The following is a 21,383-nucleotide window of genomic DNA, read 5'->3' on the forward strand; positions in this document are numbered from 1 at the left end:
TTCCATAGATCTTTCTCTGGGCTTTCCCAACTGGCACCTCCCTCACATCAGTCTACCCTCTTCCCGCTGTGGACAGTGGCTGGGCCATGCCTTCCCATTTCCCCAGGTCACTCTTAGGAGAGGGGAGACTCCAGCCCAGGTCCAAGGTCGGGGACACAGCAGGGCACTGGGTCCCCACCCCACCCACCACCGGTAGTGCAGGTCCTCAGAGCCCAGGGCCTGGCTGGGCCCTGACCAGCAGAACAGGGGCCTGGCCAGTTCTGCGTGCTCTGCCCTGCTGGAGGGCCCCGCCCGGTTCTGGCTCCGGAGAAGAATGAGGAGAGGCAGAGGACGTGCCTGGAACACGGGGATCCTGGCCCTGCCGGAGTGGAGCAGGCCCCTGGCCCACAGGGTGACACTGACCACCGGCGGTGTCGGCGAGAGGGGGGCACCCTGCTCATGCCCGCCCTGAACACCATCATGGCCGCCAGACACCCAGGGGCTGAGGACCAGCGGGGCCCACAGCTGGGGTTCGCTCCTGAGGCTCGAGGACCCCGCTGGCTGGGGACCTCATAGCTCAGTGCAGCTCCTGGGCCTAGGAGCCTCCTGCCCCACGGCCCTCCCAGCAATGGGAGCCACGGTCTTTTTACTCAGAATGTGATGAAATCTCAAAAAAAAAAAAAAAAAAAAAAAAAAAATATATATATATATATATATATATATATATATCTCCTGAGTAAAAGCGGAGAAGGGGCTCTGGGCAGCTCCAGGGGTCTGGGCCTGGGGTCCCTCCCTGCAGAGTGACTCCTTTTTCCATCCAGCTGCAGTGTGTCCACCTGGTCCCTGGGGAGCAGCTGAGGAGAGATTGCTGACCTGTCGCTGCGACTCAGGGACCCAAGACGTGGAGGAAGCCACCAGACACGGCTGAATTCCAAACCCAGCCCTGAGCGAGGCCCCGAGAGCTCCCAGGGGTGAGGACTGAACCCCTGAGACATTATCGCTATCCCCAGGGCACCAGGCCATCCCCAGAAGAGGAATCAGGGCCACCCTGGAGAGGGAGGGTCTCAGGTCGGGAGAGGGGGGAAGCAGGGACAGGGAATCCTCTGTAAATGGGGAATGAATGAAGCCGTGAATGGGGGGGACTCCATGAACAGCTGAGGAAGGGTCAGGGGCAGTGGAGAGATGGTGGACAGTGAAGGACAGATGGGGGACGCAGGGCCGGTGGGCGGAGGATGACTACAGGGATGGGGGGTGGGGGGCAGAGGGATGAGCAGAAGAAAGGAGGGGAAGGAACAGCCCAAAGCCCAGGTGGAGGGTGGGGCAGTCGCTAGACACCAGGATGGGCCTTGTGTCCTCCACTGAGGGCCTGCCCTGGACCCTGAGAAGGGGACCGTCCCCTCCCCACAGGCCTTGCCAGCTCTGGGAGCTCATCATGGCCGGGCCACTCACCCCTGGACAAACCCTGCCGGATGCCAACTGCCCGGCTGAAGGCCTGAACTGACCGGGAGGCCCAGAGAGAGGCCCCGCCACTCCCAGCCTCAGGACAGCGCGCCCAAGGCCTGGGATTTGATGCGCACTTTGTGGGGCAGCGAGGGCTGAGCCAGACCCTCGGGACCGTTCCCTGGGACGGGGCAGGTCACGGTGGCAGAAAGCCCCGTGGGGTCTGCAGAGGGTGTCAGCAACAAATCTGACGGCCCTGGGGCCCGGCATCCAGGGGACATGGGTGACCACAGTCCCCAGCAAGACTTGAGCTCTGGCCTGGACCCCACCTGCCCCTCCAAGAGGTGACACCGGAAGAGGGCAGCGGGGAGGGCAGCCTGCAAGGCCACGTCAATGTTCTCGGGGGCCAGGGAAGCAGCGTCCGGCGAGAACCTGGAAGAGGAGGCCAGGCCGGCCCACCCCTGGGCCATCAGGCAGCCCTGGCACCCTGGGATCCCAGCATCCAGGGAATATGGCCCCCGGAGGCCGCCCTGGGAGCCAGCCAGGCACGAGAGTGGCTCGGCCGCAGGGTGGGGCGCCCCGGTCCAGGGAGACTCCCACAGCAGGGCCTGCAGCGGCGCCGTCCGGGGTCCCCCCGCCGGAGGCAGGAGGCCGAAGCGCAGCCTGAGCGCCCGCAGCTCGGCCCGCAGCAGCGCGTTCTCCTCCAGCAGCGCCGCCAGCCTGCTCTCCACCGCCACGTCGTTGAGCCGCCGCTTCTCCCGGGACCTCTTGGCCGCCTCGTTGTTCTTCCGCCGCTTCTCCCAGTAGACCGTGTCCTTCTTCTCCTCCGGCATGAACTCCCTCTGCCTTCGCACGGCTGGGCCCCGGCCCCGGGCAACCCAGAGAGTCTTGCTGGAACCTTGAGCTAGGTCTGGCAGGCCCAGCACGTCCATGTCCAGGGCCACCGGGGGACCTGGGAAAGAGGACAGAGGTCTTGGACTGAACACAGGGGCTTGACCCAGATGACCTCCCCCTTGGATTTATCCTGTGTCTCTGCTATCACCGGTGGAGGGGACAGCTGGAATGGGGATGGGATTGGAGGCCAAGGTGGAGACCGAGAGATGGTGGGCAGTAAGGGGAGCTGGTGGGTGGCTTGAGGCCTGAGGGGGGAAGCACTTAGTAAGGCCTCCAGACGGAGGCCACTTGGCCAGAAGAGGCTTAAGAGCATCCCAGAGTCATCCTGGAGAGCCAGTCAGCAGGACAGAGGCTGCTCCCGGGGCATTCTCCTTACCACTGAGAAGGTCAGAAAACAAGCCAAGGGCTCAGTTGAATCTGAGATCCAGGGTAAAGTTCTTGGAGACCCCAGGAGGACAGAAGGGAGGCTGAACCTAGAAAGAGAGAATGTGTGACCATGCAGTTAAACGGGCCAATTCACCTGAAGCGTGCCCAGATTGCACCACAAAATCTCCCCCATCTGTGGCTGGAATTTTGATGGACCCAAGGCATGAATAAGTGGACTGATGGAAAAATACCTAGTAATGGCACAGTGTTTTTAAATTTTCTATCAGTGAATGAATGACGGTTGGATGGTGCCTTAGTCCACTTTCTGTTGCTAAATCCAAATGCCTCAGATTGTAGGATAATTTGTAAAGAATATAAATTTATTTAGCTCATTGTTCTGGAGACTTGGCACCTGCTATCGGCCCCCCTGCTCCATCATAACATGGTGGAAGGCATCACGAGACAGAGCAAGGGTGCCAGAGAGGGCCCACCTGCATAGCAAAGCCTCTCCCTCCATTGACCATTCATCTGTTAATCCACGAATGCGTTCGCTACTTGTGCAGGAGGAGTCCTCGTGACTCAGTCACTTCCCAAAGCACCCCCCCCAAATACTGTTAACGTATGGATTGAGGGATTAAGTTCCAAGCCCAGGAAATTTGAGGAGAACCCTCAAACCATAGCAGATTGATGGAGGGTGAGCAAGTGATAGATGCATTAAGTGAGTGTACAATGGGCATGGGAGGTGGATGGTGTTTGAGAGTGGACAGGTGACACATAAGATGGAATGATGGATGGTGAGCTAGTGGGGGAGTGGACAGAGGGACAGACAAGGGAAAAGTTTAGTGAGTGGATGGTGACTGGATGGGTGGATGGATAAATGGATGGATGAATGCATGGCTGGCTCGATGGCTGGATGGATGGATGGGTGGAAGGGTGGATAGATGGAATAGATGGGTGGGTGAATGAGTAGATGGAGATGAGTGGATGGTTGGAGATGGATGGATAGATAGAGATGGGTGGATGAAAGGATAAGTGAATGAGATGGATGGTAGATGGACATAAAATAGATGGATGTGAATAGAAGGATGGATGGATGGATGGAGATGATTGGAAGGAAGGAAGGAAGGAAGGAAGGAGATGGATAAATGGACTGGTTGGAGATGGATAGGTGGATAGAGATGGTGGATGTATAGATGGACAGAAATGGATGGATGCATGCATGAATGGATGGAAGGGTGGATGGATGGACATAGATGGATGGGTGGGTAGATGGAGATGGATGAATGGATTGGAGATGGATAGGTAGATGGATGGGATAGAAGGATGGATGGATGGATGAAGATGGATGGATGAAGATGAGTAGATGGAAAGAAGGATGGATGGATAGATGGATGGATGGATGGATGGATAGGTGGGTAGATGGATGGATGAATGGAAGGATGAGTGAATGGAAATAGATGGGTGGATGGACATGAATAGACAGACAGAGATGGAAGGATGAATGGATGGAGATGGATGGATAGATGGAGATGGATAGATGAATAGGTTGGGGGTAGATGGATGGAGATAGATGGATGGATAGATGGATGGAGATGAATGGATGGATAGGCAGATGTCTTTTTTTTTTGTCCACCATTTTATCCTTGGTACTTAACATTGTGTTTGTAAATAGTAGGTGGTAAATTCACTAATTGTTGAGTAAATGAATCAATGATGAAAACAACCTGTTCACAGATGGAGAGTGGTTGGCCTTCCTACTGAACTCCAGCCAAAAAAATGAAACCTACCACATTGCCCTGTTTGCTTTGGCCACCAAGAAACTCAGCACTCAGTTTTAAGATAAATGGTGGTAGCTTTTGCTGGACGCAGTGGCTCATACCTGTAATCCCAGCAATTCAGGAGTCTGAGGGGGGAGGATCACAAGTTTGAAGCAGCCTCAGCAACTTCATGAGGCCCTATCTCAAAAATAAAAGGGCTGGGGATGTAGCTCAGTGGTAGAGTGCCCCTGGGTTTCAATCCCCAGTACCCCTCCCCCCCAAAATGGTATCAGCTTGAATCGGGAGCGCGTATTTTCCTTCTCCTCCAAGGTTTTTTCTTGAATTAAGTCTTTTCCTCTGTGCTACCAGCTCTTGACCTTAGTGTCTGTGGCTGCATAAGATAATTCAGGTCATGTTGGAAAGGGGTGAGGGCATACACAGTCAAATCACACCACTCCAGGGACCAGGATCCTAAGTCCACATTCTAAGGGTGCTCTGCTCCAAAATATGAAAAATAAATAAACAGAGACATTTCAAAAATTCTGCATAACTTATTCCTTAAAGGAGAATCACAAAATACACTAAAGGCTCAGAGAGGTCCTGCAAAAGTAAGTTTTAGTTTCGTTTGACTTACGTGTTCTCCAGCTTACTTGTCTGTGAAATGTTTATGCTTCACTAAACACTTTGGGATATAAGGATTTTTTTTTTTTGCAATGAACCAATAAATGCACAGATTTTTTTTAAATGAACCATTAAGCATTAGTTTTCAATGAACCACTAACTACATTAGCGTTTTTGGAATGAACCATTAAATGTACAAATATTTTTAATAAATCAATAAATGCAAGAATATTTGAATAAGGAAGCATCAGCAGATGAATAAGTGGTCGCAAGGAAGCAGCCCTGAAGGGCAGGCACCATGACAGAGGGGTACAATGAGACTGAACGGCTCCTCTCTCCCCCACGTGGCTGGCCTGGGACATCCACTGCCCAGATGGCTCATCCGGGTTCCCAGCTGGACAAGCCCCAGACACAGTACTCTCTGCCACCAGCCTGTCCTGTCCTGGGGACTTCAGAGGAGATCCCCACAATCGTCCCAACTTCAAGTGATGCTGACCACAGCCCAGGAACTGATGAGCACCTGAGGAGGGGTCAAGGCCATCCCTAGGAGGTGGCCGGAACCCAGCTGGGTTGGAAAGGAGAGCAGGGACAACCAGGGGTCCTCAAAAGCCACACCAACCAGCTGGACCACGTGGCCCAGTCCTCCTGCTTTTCTCTATACCCCCCAGGGATCCCTGCAGCACCGTTCACAGTGGCCAAGACACAGAGCCAACCAGTGTCCACCGACAGACAAATGGATAAAGGAAATGTGGTCTCGATGCATGAGGAGAGCTATTCATTCAGTCATCAAAAAAGGGATGAGATCCTGTCACTAGGGAAACATGGATGAACCTGGGGACGTGACACTGAGTGAAACAAGCCAGGCACCGCAAGCAAGAACTTCCTGTTCCCACTCACAGCAGAAGGAGCGGACAGTGGCCACTAGGAAGTGGGCAGGGTGAGGGAGAAGCGTATGAAGGCCACACACACACACACACACACACAGTGATAAGGAGATGTTGGTTTTGTTGGTTTGTGTTTTGGGGGTGGCCGGGGATGGAACCCAGGGCCTGTGCATGCGAGGCAGGCCCTCCACCAGCTGAGCTACACCCCCAGCCCCATGATAAGGCGATGGAAATAATCATTACCCTGATTTGATTGTCACATATTTTATACATGGATTGATTGTCACACTGTACCCCATACCCAACAGAAATCTTTATGTGTCACTTAGAAAGAAAAAAAAAAACCTAGTTTCTAAAAGGCAAGCCAGAGCCAGCAGATGCCCAAGGAAGAAGGCCCAGCATAGGCAGGTGGTCAGATAAAGGGCAGGACAGGCTGAGCGCTCTAGGGCAGTCGCTGTCATGCAAAGCCCGTGAGGTGGAGGGTGGCTCCGTTTCACTGTGGCACTCCGTGCCAGAGTCCGTCCTCACTGTGGCTTGGTCTGAGTCCCCCAACCGCTGTTTCCCTACACCTCTGCTGGGACCAGATGGGGCAGCAGATAGCCTCGGGGCCCGGGTCTATTTAGAGAAGAGGCAGTGAGGGCCAGGCCTTCCTGTGGTCACGGAGGAAGCGCTAAGGAGGGGGTGAGCAGAGCCACCCCTTGAAGCGGCCAGAGGGTGAGGAAACAGGAAAGTGGCCTCCCTCACAGAGGCCAGGCCAGCTCCACCCTAGTCCTCCACAGCCCCCCTGACCAGGGGGCATTCAGCTCTGCTCCCTAGGTGACAAGCATCTCTGCCACCTGCTGATTTCCTTTCCTTTGGAGAAATTTCCTTTCCCTTTGGAGAAACCCAGTGGAGAGCTTGCGATGACACCTGCTGTTCCATGACCTTGCTCCTTGTCCCCGCTCCAGCCTGCTGTCCTCCAAAAAAGGGCACATTTATTGAGCTGGGCATGTGCAATGTCTCATTTGTCACTCATGCCACCCAGGAGGACAGTCTAGTATGGTCCTTATCCGGGTGTGACAGGTGAGGAACCAGGCTCTGAGCAACCTGCCCAAGTGAGCACCCGCAGGCTCCCGTGCCGTCTCCCCTGCCACGCCAGGTGGACAGGCCTCGTCCACTGAAGACGTGTAGCACCTCTAAAGGGTAGAGGTCGGAGTCCACAGAGGAGAAGAGAGTCCAGAGGCCGCAGAGCTAACTACCGGGCAGGGCTGAGATGGACACCCAGCTGTCCAGAGGCAATGTGGGGGGAAGAGGAGCACCTGCTTTGGGTATGAGATCAACATGCACAAATCAGTGGCTTCCCTACACTCGGATAATGAATCGCTAAAAAATAAATTAGGGAAGCTTCCCATTCACAGTGACCTCAGGATAAAAAAAATACTTAGGAATAAATCTAACCCAGGAGGCGAAAGACCTCTACAAAGAAAACCACAGAACACAGAAGAAAGAAATTGAAAAAGACACAAGAAGATAGAAAGACCCTCCCATCTCAGGTAGGTGGAGGTAAGATCATCAAAATGGCCATCCTACCAAAAGCCCTGTGCAGATTCCACACAGTCCCCATCGAAATCCCAATGGCACTCTCCACCCAACCAGGGGGGAAAGTTTTAAAATTCATTTGGAGGAGTAAGAGACCCAGAATGGCCAACGCAGATCTGAGCAAGAAGCACAACACTGGAGCGTCACAGTCACCCGATCTCAAATCCCACAACAGCTTGGTATTGGCTTCAAAAGGGCACGAAGACCACGGGAATCCAACAGATGGCAGAGGCCAAGCCCCAGAGGTCCAGCCATCCGACACTAGACAAAGGAGTCCAGACGAACGCTGGAGGGAAGATGGGCTTTTTAACAAATGGAGCCGGGCGAACTGCACTTCCACGTAGAGAAGGCTGAAACCGGACCCCATGGCCCACCTGCACTACAGTCAGAGTGGATCCCAGACCCAGGAGTTGGACCAGAAACCCCACAGCTACTACAAGATAACGCAGGCAAGACTCCAACCCGTTGGACAGGCACGGACTTTCCTAACCAGACTCCTAAAGCTCCAGAAATGAAACCCAGAATCAATCAGTGGGACAACTTCAAATTTAAAAGCTTCTGCAGAAAAGTAAAAATCAGGAGCATGAAGAGGGAGCCTACAGATCGGGAGAACTTGGCACCTCTCCTCAGGCAGGGATTGACATCCAGAATGTACAAAGAGCTCAGAGAACTGAATGCCAAAAAAACCCAGATAACCCCATTAATATATAGGCAAAGGGTAAACAGCCACTTCTCAAAAGAAAAACACCAACAGCCAACAAGCATGTGAAGAAATGGTCGGCATCCTGACAATCAGGGAAATGCAATCAGATCCACATGAGGTTCCCCCTCGCCCCGGTCAGATGGCAGTTATGAGAATACAAATAATCATAAATGCTGATGAGAATGTGGATTAAAAAGGTGCACTCGAACACTGTTGGTGGGACTGCAATAGTGCAACCACTCTGGACAACATTTCCTCAGGGACTAGGAATGGAACCGCCATATGATCCAGCTATCCCACCCCTCAGTATTTATCCAAAAGATCTAAAATCAGCAATCATAGTGACACAGACCTATAAATGTTTATAGCAGCACGATTCACCATGGCCAAGCTATGGGACCAGCCCAGGTGCCTGTCAACAGACGAATGGATTAAAAAAAAATGTGGTGTATATACATGATGGCATAGTACTCAGCCATAAAGAAGAAGGAAATCATGGCCTTTGCTGGTCCTCGGGTGGAACTGGAGGACTTAATGAAGCAAGCCTGACCCAGAAAGTCAAGGGTTGAATGTTGCCTCTCACATGTTTCCACATGTGACCAAAATAAGAAGGGGAAAGGATGGGAGAATCCCAAGAAGACAGAAGAGAGATAGCAGAGAAAGATGGACGGGGAAAGGGAGGAGTGGTGATTGAATGGGACCGACCTCTCCCGTGTGCATACCCGATTCCACCTCCGTGCATGTCACCTTTACGGACAGCCACCAGGCACGACTTTTAAAAAAAATCTATAAATGCATGAAAGAAAGACCAGCGCATTAGAGAAAAAGGAACAGGGGGAGGGAGGAGAAGAAGAAATCAGGAAATACTGGGGACAGAACTGGAGCAAATTACAGTCCACGCTTGTACAATTACGTCAGAGTGAACCCTGAGATTGTGTATAGATCATAATGCACCCATAAAACTGAACACATCGTTAATGAGGAGCACCTGCCTTGTGTTCCCACTTACATGGAGGCCAAAGAAGATGATCTCCTAGCAGTGGAGAGTAGAACGGTGGGAACCGTGGCTGAGGGCGGGCAGGGTGGTCCGAGGGTGGAGGGCAGGGGCAGGGGCAGCGGGCAGGAGGAAGGCTCCCACGCTCCTGTAGCGCAGGAGGGTGGACTGTGGCCGTGAGTCGAGGTGGGGGGTAATTGATGGAATATTAATTGGGTGGTAACAGGGTATTAACTGAATATTTTGAAATAGCCCGTAGAGAGGACTTGGGTGTTCCAATGTGACGAGAGTGACCAAGGTTTGAGGTGAAGGCCGTGCAGATGACCCCGATCTGATCGTCGCACATGGTGCTCACGTTTTGAAATGCCACACCACAAACCATAAAGAGGTACGATGAGTGATCTATCAATTAAAATGTTTAATGCAGAAAACCAAAGAGAACCTGTCTTAACTGGTTCACGTTCTCCTACGGGGCACGTCTGGGCAAGTCGGGTCACCTCCGTGAGCGTGCAGGGCTCACCTGCAAAACGCGCCCAACCGCGGTGCCCACGTCACTGTCATGGAGGCGACACGAGGTGAGGTGTGTTCAGAACTGCTGGTGGTCAAGGAAACCCACAAGCCATTTCCATTCATTACTGCTGTCCTTGTCATCGTCAGGATCCCCTCCCTCTAGACTCCCGCTGTCAGACCCCTGCGCTGTCGGTGTGGAAAGGACTCCACGAGGATCTGGGGATCAACCTGCGCAACTGAATCCGTTTATGGTGATGGAATCGAACTTCCACTCAGGAGGGCAGACCCAGAGCACACCCAGACCCCCTAGTCCTCCCCAAATACCGGAAAAGGGTCTGCCCTCCTGAGGGAACAGAGAATATCAGTGCGATTTTAAATGAGGTTCACAATGACCCCATCAAGTGACCCAGAGGTCTGGGGCTGGGGCTCAGTGGCAGAGCGCTCGCCGAGCACGTGTGAGGCACTGGACTCGATCCTCAGCACCACATGTAAATAAATAAATGAAATAAAGGCACGGTGTCCATCCACAACTCAACATCATTTCTAAAACAGAAAGGAGAGAATCTCAGCCAAGAAACAAGAACAGAAGCTTATGAACCCAAAACAGGTAGATCCTCGGTTCAGGCAGGACCCGCTGGAGCTCGGATAATACACCAAATGGGGCTGCTAGAAAACTCGAGAGATGGGCGACTCGGAGAAAGGAAACCGGGCCCCAGGTCACAGGGGATTTTAGTGGCAAAATGAAGCCAGAACCTGGGGCCCAGAGCTTAGCAGCCCAGATCCAAAGGGTCACTGTGGAGCTGAGCCTTCGGGGCCGCTGGGCCTCTCTCAGGCTTCTCAGGTTGGGTCTGTGGTCTCCCTCCCTCTCTGGGAGGGAGGCTTCTCTTTCCTGCATTGTGAGGTTGGAGCTGGGCAGGACTCTTCCTAGGGAATGGGCTCTGGGCCCCGAGGAGACGGGCCCCCTCCTCCCAGGGATAACGCGAGCCAAGCTCACGGGCACAAGAGGACCTGAGAGAAACTAAGAGAGAGACAGCCCGCGCTGGCCCGCGGCCTGGATTCCGTCACTGCACGTTGTATCCAGGTGTCCAGACACCCCGCTGCACCCCGTAAATATGCCTCATCGTTGCCTGCCGATGAAATTGTGTTGGCAGGGGGTTCAAGGGTGCCCACTGGAGGCAGGGGTTCTGAGAATCCAATTGTAAATTGTGGAGTAAGACGCCGGCACCCCAAGGTGGCCTCCTGAGGTTGCCACCCTCTTCTTTGAGCCCAAAGACCCCCGAGACCAGGACAGACCGACAGTGGCTTGTGGACCCACTGGCCCAGGGAGGAGCAGTCACAACTTGGAAAGGATCAAAAAAAGAGAAAAAAAAAAAAAAAAAGGTGAGAAAAAAGATGAATCAAGGTGGGGGAGGCCGCCTCTCAGATTCCACACCCACGTGGCCAGGGGGCACCCGCATGTGGTGTGAGTCAAGCATGTCCCATGCTTCACGGGAAGATAAAAGTGACCACAGACTCTCCAGTGGGTGTCGGACTCCTCAACGTCCACCAGCCAGAGGTGACGTTTGTGAGGCCTGGGTACCTCTGGGGACACTGCTTTCCTTGTTGCTTACAAAGGAAACGCTCCTCTGTTCACCGACGTGATGAGATGACAATTTTCCCCCTGAAATGGGCAAAGATTTTCAGAAGTGATAAAACCCACCGCTGGCAAGGATGCGGTGAGATGGGCACTTGAGTACTTAGAAGGGAGAGAGGTAAGTTGCTTCCTGGCAAAGCGATTCAGAATCAAGGCAAAGCGGGACTCACGCCCCGGCTGGCACTTCTTCCCTTCCCCCTGGGCACCCCAGGCTTCTCTCTACCCCTCTCTGGCCTCAGGAGCCCCCATATCCCTCCTCCAACGCACTACTCCAGCCCTTTGGCCTCCTCCTGTCTCCTGAACGGATGCCCTTCCAAGTCCCTGTTGTTCTTTCTGCCTGAAACATTTTTCCTCGCCTCTTTCCCAAGCCAAATTGCATCCCTCTGTCGATGCCACCTCCTACAGGAAGCTCACCAGATGGACACCAGCCAGGTAGACCAGGAAGCTCTGCTGGGTTCCCGGGGCCCGGGATTCCATCATCACCCATGACCCTGGGCGCACAGTTCTCCAGAACAGTCACTCAACTGCACACAGGAGGTGGGAAGTATTTGGAGAAGGGAGTATGATCTGTGCCATCCTGAGGAGGGGGGTCCGTGGAGCTGCAGGTGTGGGCCAGTATCTGAGAGAATCTTCTAAGAACTCCTGCTCCCAAGCCCGCAGAGGCGGACCAGGTAGGCAGTGAGCCGCCTGTCCCAGGAGGTGAGCAAGCGGGGAGCTGGGAACTGCTGGTCCATCCCTGACTCCTCCACCCCTCGCCACCCACGGGGGTGACAGGGGCCTCCTCACCACTGCTGCAGGTGACCCGGGAGGACAGGGGCCACCCAGGGGCTGTTCCCACGCCCTGGGCAGCCCAACCCCTTCCTGGGAAGCGCCCAGGAGGCTGCACTCTCACAATGAGCCAGCCCCCGCCTCCTAAAGGCCCCAGCGAAACCGACCTCCGAAACCGAGAAGCCTCAGCGGAGCTCAGATTTCCCGGGGAAAACGCGAGGCACCATGGGGCCGCGGCCACCACGCCCGCCTCAGGCCCCCCTCCCAGGGGCACAGGGAGGCCCAGCCCACAGGCCCAGCGGGAGTCCTGGACGCCAGGAGGAGGCTGGTGGGCAGGAAGCAGGGGGCGGGGAGGCCGTGTCCCGAGCCCGTGGCCAGGCTCCCAGCCCTGCTCTGCCAGGCTTGGACACGGGCCTCCTCTCCCCAAGCCTCAGTTTTCCAACTGTTAAATGGGCACGAGACGGGTTCGCAGTCGAGCAGGTAACACACTGGTCTCCAAAGCCATGGGCATTCGGTTATGGGACCCCGAGAGCTCACGAAGCCCCCGGCGGGCTCACAGGGTCGGGCCCCACACCAGGACAGGGCACGGGATGGACAGTCCACCTTCTAGAAGTCAGTGGAACAAACTTCATTCTTCCACCTCTGCCTGTCCACTCTGCCTGAATCAAAAAAATCCTCCCTAAAAAGGGAGCCTCAGACCCGGTCCTCCTCCCCGGGCCTCTCACACCCCGGGGGTCCTCAGCACTGGTAATGGGCTCCGCCCAGCCCGAGGCCCAGCTGCAAGGCAGAAGCTCAAGGCCACTCACCCTGACATTCACCCTTCCCAGGCCCCAGCAGTGTGGCCAGGAAGGGCTGGGGACACCTGGCCCTGGTCACCAGGCCTCAAAGGAAGGAAGCTTAGAGGTGCCACATCCTGGCAAGGCCAGGACCCCGCCAGCACCTGCCCCCCAGACCCCAGCTGGGGAAGGGTCTCCCTCCCTGGCACCTGAGCCCCACGTCCCCAGGGGCAAGTGGCTGGACCCCCCAGGCCCACCCGGCCCCCACCCTCCGTGGGCACGTCTCCTTAACCCACACGGAGCCCTGGAGGCTGTGACTTGGCCTCTCCCTGGATGGCACTCAGGGGACACCCAGCCCTCAGGGCCACCCACACCCAGCATCCCATGTCCCCACCTTCCTCCATGAAGCTGGCAACAGCCCCGCCCCAGCCCGGATGTGACCCACCTCGGGAAACTGCGGGCTTCGCCTGCAGAACTCCACCAAAGATCCTTCCCCTGTCACCTGTGGTGGGCCACAGCCGCCTCCTCACTCACTGCAGCCCCTCCTTCCGGGCCTCTCCCAGGGCCCCCCTTGTTCCTCCAAAACGCCAGCCACAGGTCTGCCTCAGGGCCTTTGCACGGGGTTCCGACTGCCCGAATGCTGTTCCCTGATGTCACCTCCGTCACCTCCCCACCAGGCCTGCTTGACCCCAGGCTACACAGCCACACTCACCCGTCTTCACCCCATACGTGGGCACCACTTCATTTTTAATTAACAAGTAATAATTGTGTGTATTTATGCTGGACAAGAGACGGGGCTGGGGGACAGTTGTTTGTTGCAAAACGGGGGACGGACAGAAGCCAGGACCTCTCCATGTTGGGCAAGCGCTTCCCACTGAGCTGCACCCCAGCCCTTTCTAGTTACTTTTGAGACCAGTTGATTTTGCAAAGCGTTTGAGGTGGTCATTGAATTGCCATCCCCTGCCTCGGTCCCCTGCGTCGCTGTGACCACAGGCACGTGCCCTTGAGCCTGGCCTGGGTGTCCTACTCCACGTTTACAATAAGGATGACAAAGCCAGGGTGATTCTCAAAGGCGTCATCTCACATCAGAGAAATCAGTGGCCACACTGTGCCCCCAGGCGCCCCGCGGCACTCATACAGCAACCGAGACGTGGACAGCACCTACACGGCCAGTGCGGGACGGAGGGAGAGGGAAAACGTGGCCTGCAGGCTCCGTGGGGTACTACTCAGCCCTAAAAAGTCAGAGTGGAGCCGCGTGTGGTGGCCCCCACAACTCAGGAGGCTGAGGCTGGAGGATCAAAAGTTGGAGGTCAGCCTTGGCAACTTAGTGAGACCCTGTCTCAAAAGACAACAAAGAGGGCTGGGGTGTGGCTCAGCGGTAGGGCACCTGCCCCCGTGTGTGAGGCCCTGGGTCCGTCCCAGCATCACATGAAAGAAAAGGCGGAGGGGAAAGGGACACCCTATCACCTGTGACGATAAAGACGAACTCTTTGAACCGCTGACTGGCATCCTTAGTGTCTGCCTCCGCCTGGAAGGCCGCAGACCCCGGCGGGCCTGGCCCCCGGCCTCAGGGCACCTGTCACACCAAGTCCTTGACTATTTTCTGGGTGAACCAGTGTGAACAGTGTTTGGTTCTCACGATGCACCCGGGAGACACAGCACCCCTTTTGCTGAGGAAGAAACAGAGGTTCTGAGGGACCCCAGGATTTTCTCAGTCGCAGCTGGCCCCGGGGTGAGGGGGGGTGAGAACCTGCACAGCTGGAGCCCAGAGCCCACCTGCTGGAATCTGAGAGGAGGCCAGCCGTGAGCAGGTCCACAGAGCACCTTCCAGACCAGGACAGGGGACGGGGGGTGGCGTCACGGCTCAGCACTCGAGGCCCACGAAGCCCCAGGGCCTAGGGAGAGCCCTGCGCAGGTGCCCTTGGGACCGTGATGTGGCCACCCCACCCCGCCCCGCCCCAGGGGTGACCATCCCCCTGGTCTTTGAAACTAGGCTCAAAGCTGGGACATTTCACTTTTTCAGCTGGAGAACGTCACAGTTCCACAGACAACCCAAAGCGGTATCTCTAGGGATCTCAAAGAACAGGGACTGGACCCCCTGGTCCTCCTGGTCCCCCAGCCACCCACTGGCATCGTCTGAGCCCTTTCCGATACTGCCTGTGCTAAGCATTTTAGAGACATTATCTGCCGGAGGCATCTTTTCACGATGCCATCAGATTATGCCACTTTCCTGCTTAAAACCCTCTGCACATCAAGGCTACACCCCTTCACCCCACCCAAGGGGCCCCCACAGACCAAGTGGAGCTCCTCCTGACCCCGCTCCACCCACTGGCCTTCCCACCGTCCTGGCTGGCCACAGGGCCTTTACACATGCAGCCTCAGAGCCAGGAGTGCTCTTGCCCCTCCCTCAGCCTGTGGCTCCCCTCCATCGATCAGAACTTCTCTGGGAAAGTCCCCCTGACCTCCCACTATTAGGCACTTACTAAATATCAAGCTTCTGCTCTTGGCCTTTAGTGTCACAGGATGCCACATTCCTATGTGCAATTGTTTGACGGACATCTCTCTCCCACGAGGCCAGTTGGGTTCTCCCTCCACGAGGCCGGGCAGCAGAGTGAGCGCGTGCACACCATCCCCAGGCTCCACCAGTGAGGAAACTGAGGCTTGCTGGCTTGAGGGCACACCAGGGCCCCCGGCCTCCTTCATTACAGACCCTGCCAGGGCCCCTGGCAGCTCACCATGAGGCAGCCATCCTAAGGCAGGGGACATCTGGTAACATTTCAGAGATAGATTGAGCTCTACTCCCCCCCTCACCCACTCTCTTCCAGCCACGTGGGCCCCAGCTCTTCCCCCAACATTGCAAGCACAGTCCTGCCGCAGGGCCTTTGCACTGCCGGGAGAGCCCTCCCCTTAAATACCCCCATGGCTGGTTCCCTCTGCAACACCTGGAACCCTCTCTGTTCCACTGAGGGGGAATCCTGCACCCACACCAGACTCCCGGGCCCACCAGGCCTGCAAATCCCTCCACTTCAGACGTGAAGTCTCGGGAAGGAGCCTAGGCCCAAGAGTGTTCTCCACATCACAAAGACCCAGCCCTTCTGCTCCAGGGGAACTGTGGACTCCCACTCCCAGTGCCAACCACGCCGGTGGTGGACAAGGGCACCCACTTCTTCTTCCCCTCTGAAGAGGCCCAGAGCCCCCAGACGCCCTGCTGCAGCCGGGTGCACAGTAATTGCCTAATAAACGTCTGAATGAAAGTGTGGTGTGGAAGGAGAAACGGAGAGATGAGGAGAAAGAGGGAAAGAAACAGAGAGAGCAGGAGGTGCAGGGGGCGCTCACGGCCCCCAGGCCCATCCCCGCACAGGAGCCAGAGGTCTGTAGCTGTTCACCTGCCTCCAACATGCACCCTGGCCCGTCCTGGGACACCGCCACCCCACAGCAGGCAGCCAGACCCCGCTGTCAATCCTGGAGAACAGGGCCCTGCCGCAGCCCAGCTCCCCAGGACCACTGCGAGCAAGAGCCGTTGCTGTCCTCCTCGCCGACCCCCAGAAACCACCCAGAAGGACAGAAGCAGAATCTCGAAGCACTGAGCCCCGGAACATCTCTCATCCAAAACCCCAAATCTGAAGCTCCTTCAGCTCCAACACAAGACGGTTAGTGGGCAACGCCACACCGGGAAATCTGTCTCATGCACAATGATTTAAAACACTGTATCACACCCTCCCCAGCTCCGTGCATAGTGGATGTGAAACATTAATGGGTTTTGCATTCAGACTTCCCCAAGTCAGCTCATCTGTATCAGCGCGAATATCACCAAATCTGAAAGAAAATTCCTAAATATGAAACGCTTCTGGCTCCAAGCATCCAATACCCCAAATCTCTGCAGCAGCTGGATTTCCGCAGAAGCCCCTGAGGACCCACGCAAAGGTCTCCAGGCAGCTGAACGCACCTCATCAGCAGAACCCCGACCAGGGCTGGGCCCCCGCTCTCTCCAGAGCAGACCCACAGGCCCCCAGCCCCCCAACAGCCAGACCCCCCAACCCCGACGCACCATCTTCACAGACCTCCAGCGCCCCTCTCGGCCCCCCCAAACCTCATGCACACAAGTGCATGTCACCAGCGGTAGGGACCAGGGACACTGGGTGCTGGGCTCCCGGTCACTCGCGGCCTGGGGAGCCACGGGCTGGACCAGGGCTGGGCGGGAGCCACAGCTACAGAGGCCGCAGCAGGAGCCCCAGGAGAGGAAGGGCTAGGCCAGGGGGGAGGGGCGGGGGGCTGCTGCAGGAAGGAGGTCCCCCCTCAGGCACCCCGTGTCCGCCCATCTCTGGCTCCGTCTGTCCTGGGTCCACCCCCCCCTGGGTTTCTCCTGTGCCTCCCTAACTACATGTCTCTGTTTCTCTCCCTGTCCCCTCCTGTCTCTCGGCCTGCCGCTGTCTCTGTGGCTCCTGGAGACCCCTCCTCCCGGGGTAGGGGACAGGCTTCCACCCCCTCTGACAGAGAAAGCCAGGAGGAGCCTTCAGGGTGAAAAGGACAGGAACAGAGAGCCGGCAAGGGGAAGGGGAGGTCTGAGGCTGGGAGGCAGAGGCTGAAGCAGAGACAGGGGCTGGCTGAGCAGGGCGGGGACACTGGGGGGTCCCAGGACCCCAGTCCCCAGAAGGCCAGCCCCACCAGCGGGGCCTCCACCCATGCAGGGCTCACCTCTCGGCTGCTGCTTCCTCTGAACCTGCCACAGCCACACCAGCCGTGTGGAGCCTCCAAACTCCCCAGTGGCGGAGGGGGTCACCCACACTTCCGTAAAGGTGACACCCAGCTCCCCAGCCTGCAGCTCGTGGCTTTCCTGCCAGGGCTGTCCCCTACCTGGTGTCTGAGGGAGCAAAGAGCCCCACCTGGAGGGCACAGAGAAGGGGGGCCTGCAGGCTAGCCCGGGGGGCACCCCACAGGGTGTCTGGGCTGGCTGAAGCTAGAGCCTCCCATTCCAACCACAGAAAAACCCAGAGGCAGGAAGAAAGGCGTCCCTTCCCTCCTTACGTGGGAGGACACTCTCCTGCTCAAACACCCTCTATGACTCCCCTTGGCCTTTTGGATCTTCTCATTCCTTGCCCTGGACCTGCCTGGACATACCCCCTCTGTCCAGCCTACCCAACGGAGGAAACCGAGGCACAGACCAGCAACTGACATGCCCCCCGGGGAATCTGGAGCGAAGTTCCTAAGTGTGACATTCGCTTTCCCGGTGGACAGCAGTAAGCAGGGACAGAGGGAGTCCAGGGAGGGGGGACAGCGCTGCAAATCCCCAGGTGTAAGAGTCAGCAAGGATCTGTCCTGGGAAACTTGCAAGTAGGTGGAGGGACACAGGCAGAGCTGAGCGGGCGGCAGGCCCGAGCCGGGGCCTGAAGACGCGGAAGGGGCCTGAGCGACACTGCGGGCTGCAGGGGGAGGCGTCCTGGGGAGCGGCCCCCAGCGGGATGCGGAGTCTCTCGGCGGACGCGAGCGGGGAGGCAGCTTTGACCTTGGCAACAGCGGCCCCCGGTGGTCTCTGTGTGGAACTGCACCCCTCTTCATTCACTCAAGAATCCATTGTCGCCAGCCCAGAGGTATTTGAGGGTGGAGAAGGTGCTGAACATGTCAGGTCCGATATAACAGCATTTTATGTAAGTCACTAACTATGGGTTTTGTTTTTGAGGTGCTAGGAATTTAACCTGTTACTGTGTTCCACTTTGGGCTTTGAATATAGCCCTAGCTGCTCTGCTACTGCAATTATTTTTTAAATGGACACGTTTCTTCCTCTTGCTCTCTCCCGGCTCCTCCCTAATCTCTCCCCCTCCCTGATCTCAGGGGAAACAGAATTGCCTCTCCTCCCTATCCTAGGTGGAGTTGTCTGTCCCTGAGCACACATCCACCAGCGAGATTTAGTAACCCAGACTTTGGGGATGGCACCAGAAGATCTCAGAAATGACTCTCTCCCAAATCAACCAGTGAATGTCAACTCCAACAGAGAACACGGAGTCACCTCTTTAAAAGCCCCCTGTTCCTGCTCAAGGGCAGAGTCACAGCCTCTGGGACAGGAGTCCCCTGTGTTTCTCCTTTGTTAGCAAAGCAATACACTTTCTTTTTCCTTTTTCTCAAAACTGTGCCCTCGCTATTGGATTGGCATCGAGGACAAGGACTGAGGTTTGGGTAACCAATAGGTAACAAACCACACCATTATGTACAACTATCATACACACCAATAAAAATGTGAGAATTTTTTTTTTTAAGAATGAAAATGTAGTAGGCCAGGGGTTAGAGCCATTGAAGCAATTGTGTTTCGTTTGGCTTTTCAAATGAAGGTGGATATTTGGGTCCACTGGCTGACGGTATCACTGGGAGTTCTCTGAGTCAATTGCAATGCAGAATGTGGAGTTCACTGGAAATAAAATCCTAATTTTAAAGTGTTAATTTGAAGCTTACATAACAGATTATTAAAGCTCAGTAGTAATTGATGAAATCCAATAAGGTCTGTGGCTGAGGGCGGGAGGGTTCAGGGTATCCTAAGGTTCTAGTTCCCTTTTTGCAGTCAGATAGGAGGAAAAACTTCCTATGCACCAGAGTTGACAACCATCCCTGTATATTTCTGAGTCGTCAGTAGAGCGCATATTCAATGTCCCGACACCAAGAAAGTCTGAGATGCTGGGTAAGCCAGTTGCCCTCATCTGATTGTTGCTTGGATTGGGCTCGCATGGTTCCCCATCAATATTTACAATTCTTATGTGCTATCTCAAAACAGAACACAGCTGGGAGGTAACTCAGTGGGGAAGCACTTGGCTGGCGTGTGCAAGATCTTGTGTTCAGTTCCCAGCACTAGAAAAAGCGGGGGGAGCACAGTCTGCAGACCCAGGCAAGTGGGGTCTCAGGCACAAGCACCCTCAGCCCCGGTCCAGGCCCCTCTGTCTTACTGGTCAAGCTGCAGTGACCGGCAGTTGGGAAACACGGATGCTGCTCCCATCTGTGGAGGGTGGAGCCAGATAGGTCCAGGCCACAGGCCCCAGGCCTAGAACCTGGCCAAATCCATAGGGCTTTGGGGGGATTTCCCAGAAGCAGACTCTCAGGGTTGGCCTGTTGAGGTCGCACGGGGAACGGGGATGCTCGCTCATTTGAGTGGGTCAGTGTGTTGGGCATTGGCTGGTGGGAGGCTGGGACATAGGGGCCAGGAAGCTGGGGCACAGGGGTACTGGAGGTGCCAATGACAGGGTGCAGGAGCCTGCCCGGGCCAATGTGGAGGGTTGAGTACAGATGTGAGAGAACAAAGCTGAGCATGGAGGGGTCATGAGCCAGCAGGGCCCCTGGGTGGGAGTCACCGGGGAAAGTCACGCTGGGGGCTGATGCTCCTGACGACGTACCCTTCCCACCCAGCTTGCACCTGCCTGGCAGGGCTTCTGGCTGCTGGAGGAGCTTCCTGCCTGGTGACCCCATAACTCCAAATGTCACTGAGATGAGGCCAGGATGCAGTTGGTGTCTTGGTGTAAAGCAATGGAGAGGCCACCTCCCCAGGACTCTGGGGAGGGGACATCTGTAGGGATGGGGTCAGGTGTAGTCACTGACGTCAGTACCCAGCACCTTGGAGAGGGAAGCGGTCACCCCTGCGTGGTGCTGGTGGCACTGTGGGCCAGCAGGTTGTGGTGGTTCAAGTTCTTCGCCCTGAAGATGCCTGGTGAGCGGCTCTGTCGTGTAGTTGGGGGGCATCTCCTCCTGGTGCAGAATCCCTTTTGCTATGCAAGGAACCATATTCACAGGTTCCAAGGCTTAGGATGTGAACATCTCTTGGTGCCATCGAACATTATTCTGTCTGCCACACACACACGGACACCACACAGGTAAATATGGGTCCACAGAGAGCACAGCACGCACCTTTGTGCGAATTTGGTCATCCCAGCTGGAGGAAGCTCATCATGGAGACTTGGCTAGAATGAGACCCGTGAGTGCCCTCTGCTGGAAATCAGTCAAAATGCAAGTGCAAGCTCATCTAATCTCTGATGTGGAGTCCCTCACAGATGGCGCCCTAGCACACAGAACATCCATGCACCCAGGGCGCCAACCCTGAGTAAACACGCACAAACACACGTATGCACACACAAACCAACATGTCCCCTCCACAGCCAGCCTCAAGTAAACACTCAGGCAGACCAAGTGGTCTTAGAGTGGAATACCCAGACCTGCACACCCCACAGCAAAACCACTTGACATCTCCAACAGAACAGTTCTGTTTGGAGTCTTTGGTGCAGTGGTTGAGTCTGGGGTGAAGAGCAGCTTTCCAATGGAAGAAGAGGAACAGTTCATCCTGGGGACCCTGGAGACATAGGAGGCAGCTGATGGATAATCATTAAGGAGATACACTCGGAGTTAGAGGGCTGGGGGTGGTGGGCAGTGGAAGTAGCCATTAGGATAACATGAGTAGGCACCTTCAGAGGTGTCGACCTTCAGACAGGTCTTGAGTCACTGAACAAAGA

General features: G+C 55.8%; 1 protein-coding gene across 1 annotated transcript; it reads right to left on the reverse strand.

The window, feature by feature from the left end:
- Positions 1-1,517: 1,517 nt before the first annotated feature.
- Positions 1,518-20,661, reverse strand: Nfilz (NFIL3 like basic leucine zipper). The gene is made up of 4 exons (XM_077796587.1): positions 20,479-20,661; positions 19,833-19,882; positions 17,599-17,786; positions 1,518-2,371 (listed from the first exon to the last, which is right to left on the reverse strand). Exons 1-4 carry the CDS (start codon positions 20,659-20,661, stop codon positions 1,518-1,520), a joined length of 1,275 nt encoding a protein of 424 aa, XP_077652713.1.
- Positions 20,662-21,383: the final 722 nt, after the last annotated feature.

This window comes from Urocitellus parryii, chromosome 3, assembly GCF_045843805.1.
Source record: "Urocitellus parryii isolate mUroPar1 chromosome 3, mUroPar1.hap1, whole genome shotgun sequence".
Classification (NCBI taxonomy): domain Eukaryota; kingdom Metazoa; phylum Chordata; class Mammalia; order Rodentia; family Sciuridae; genus Urocitellus; species Urocitellus parryii.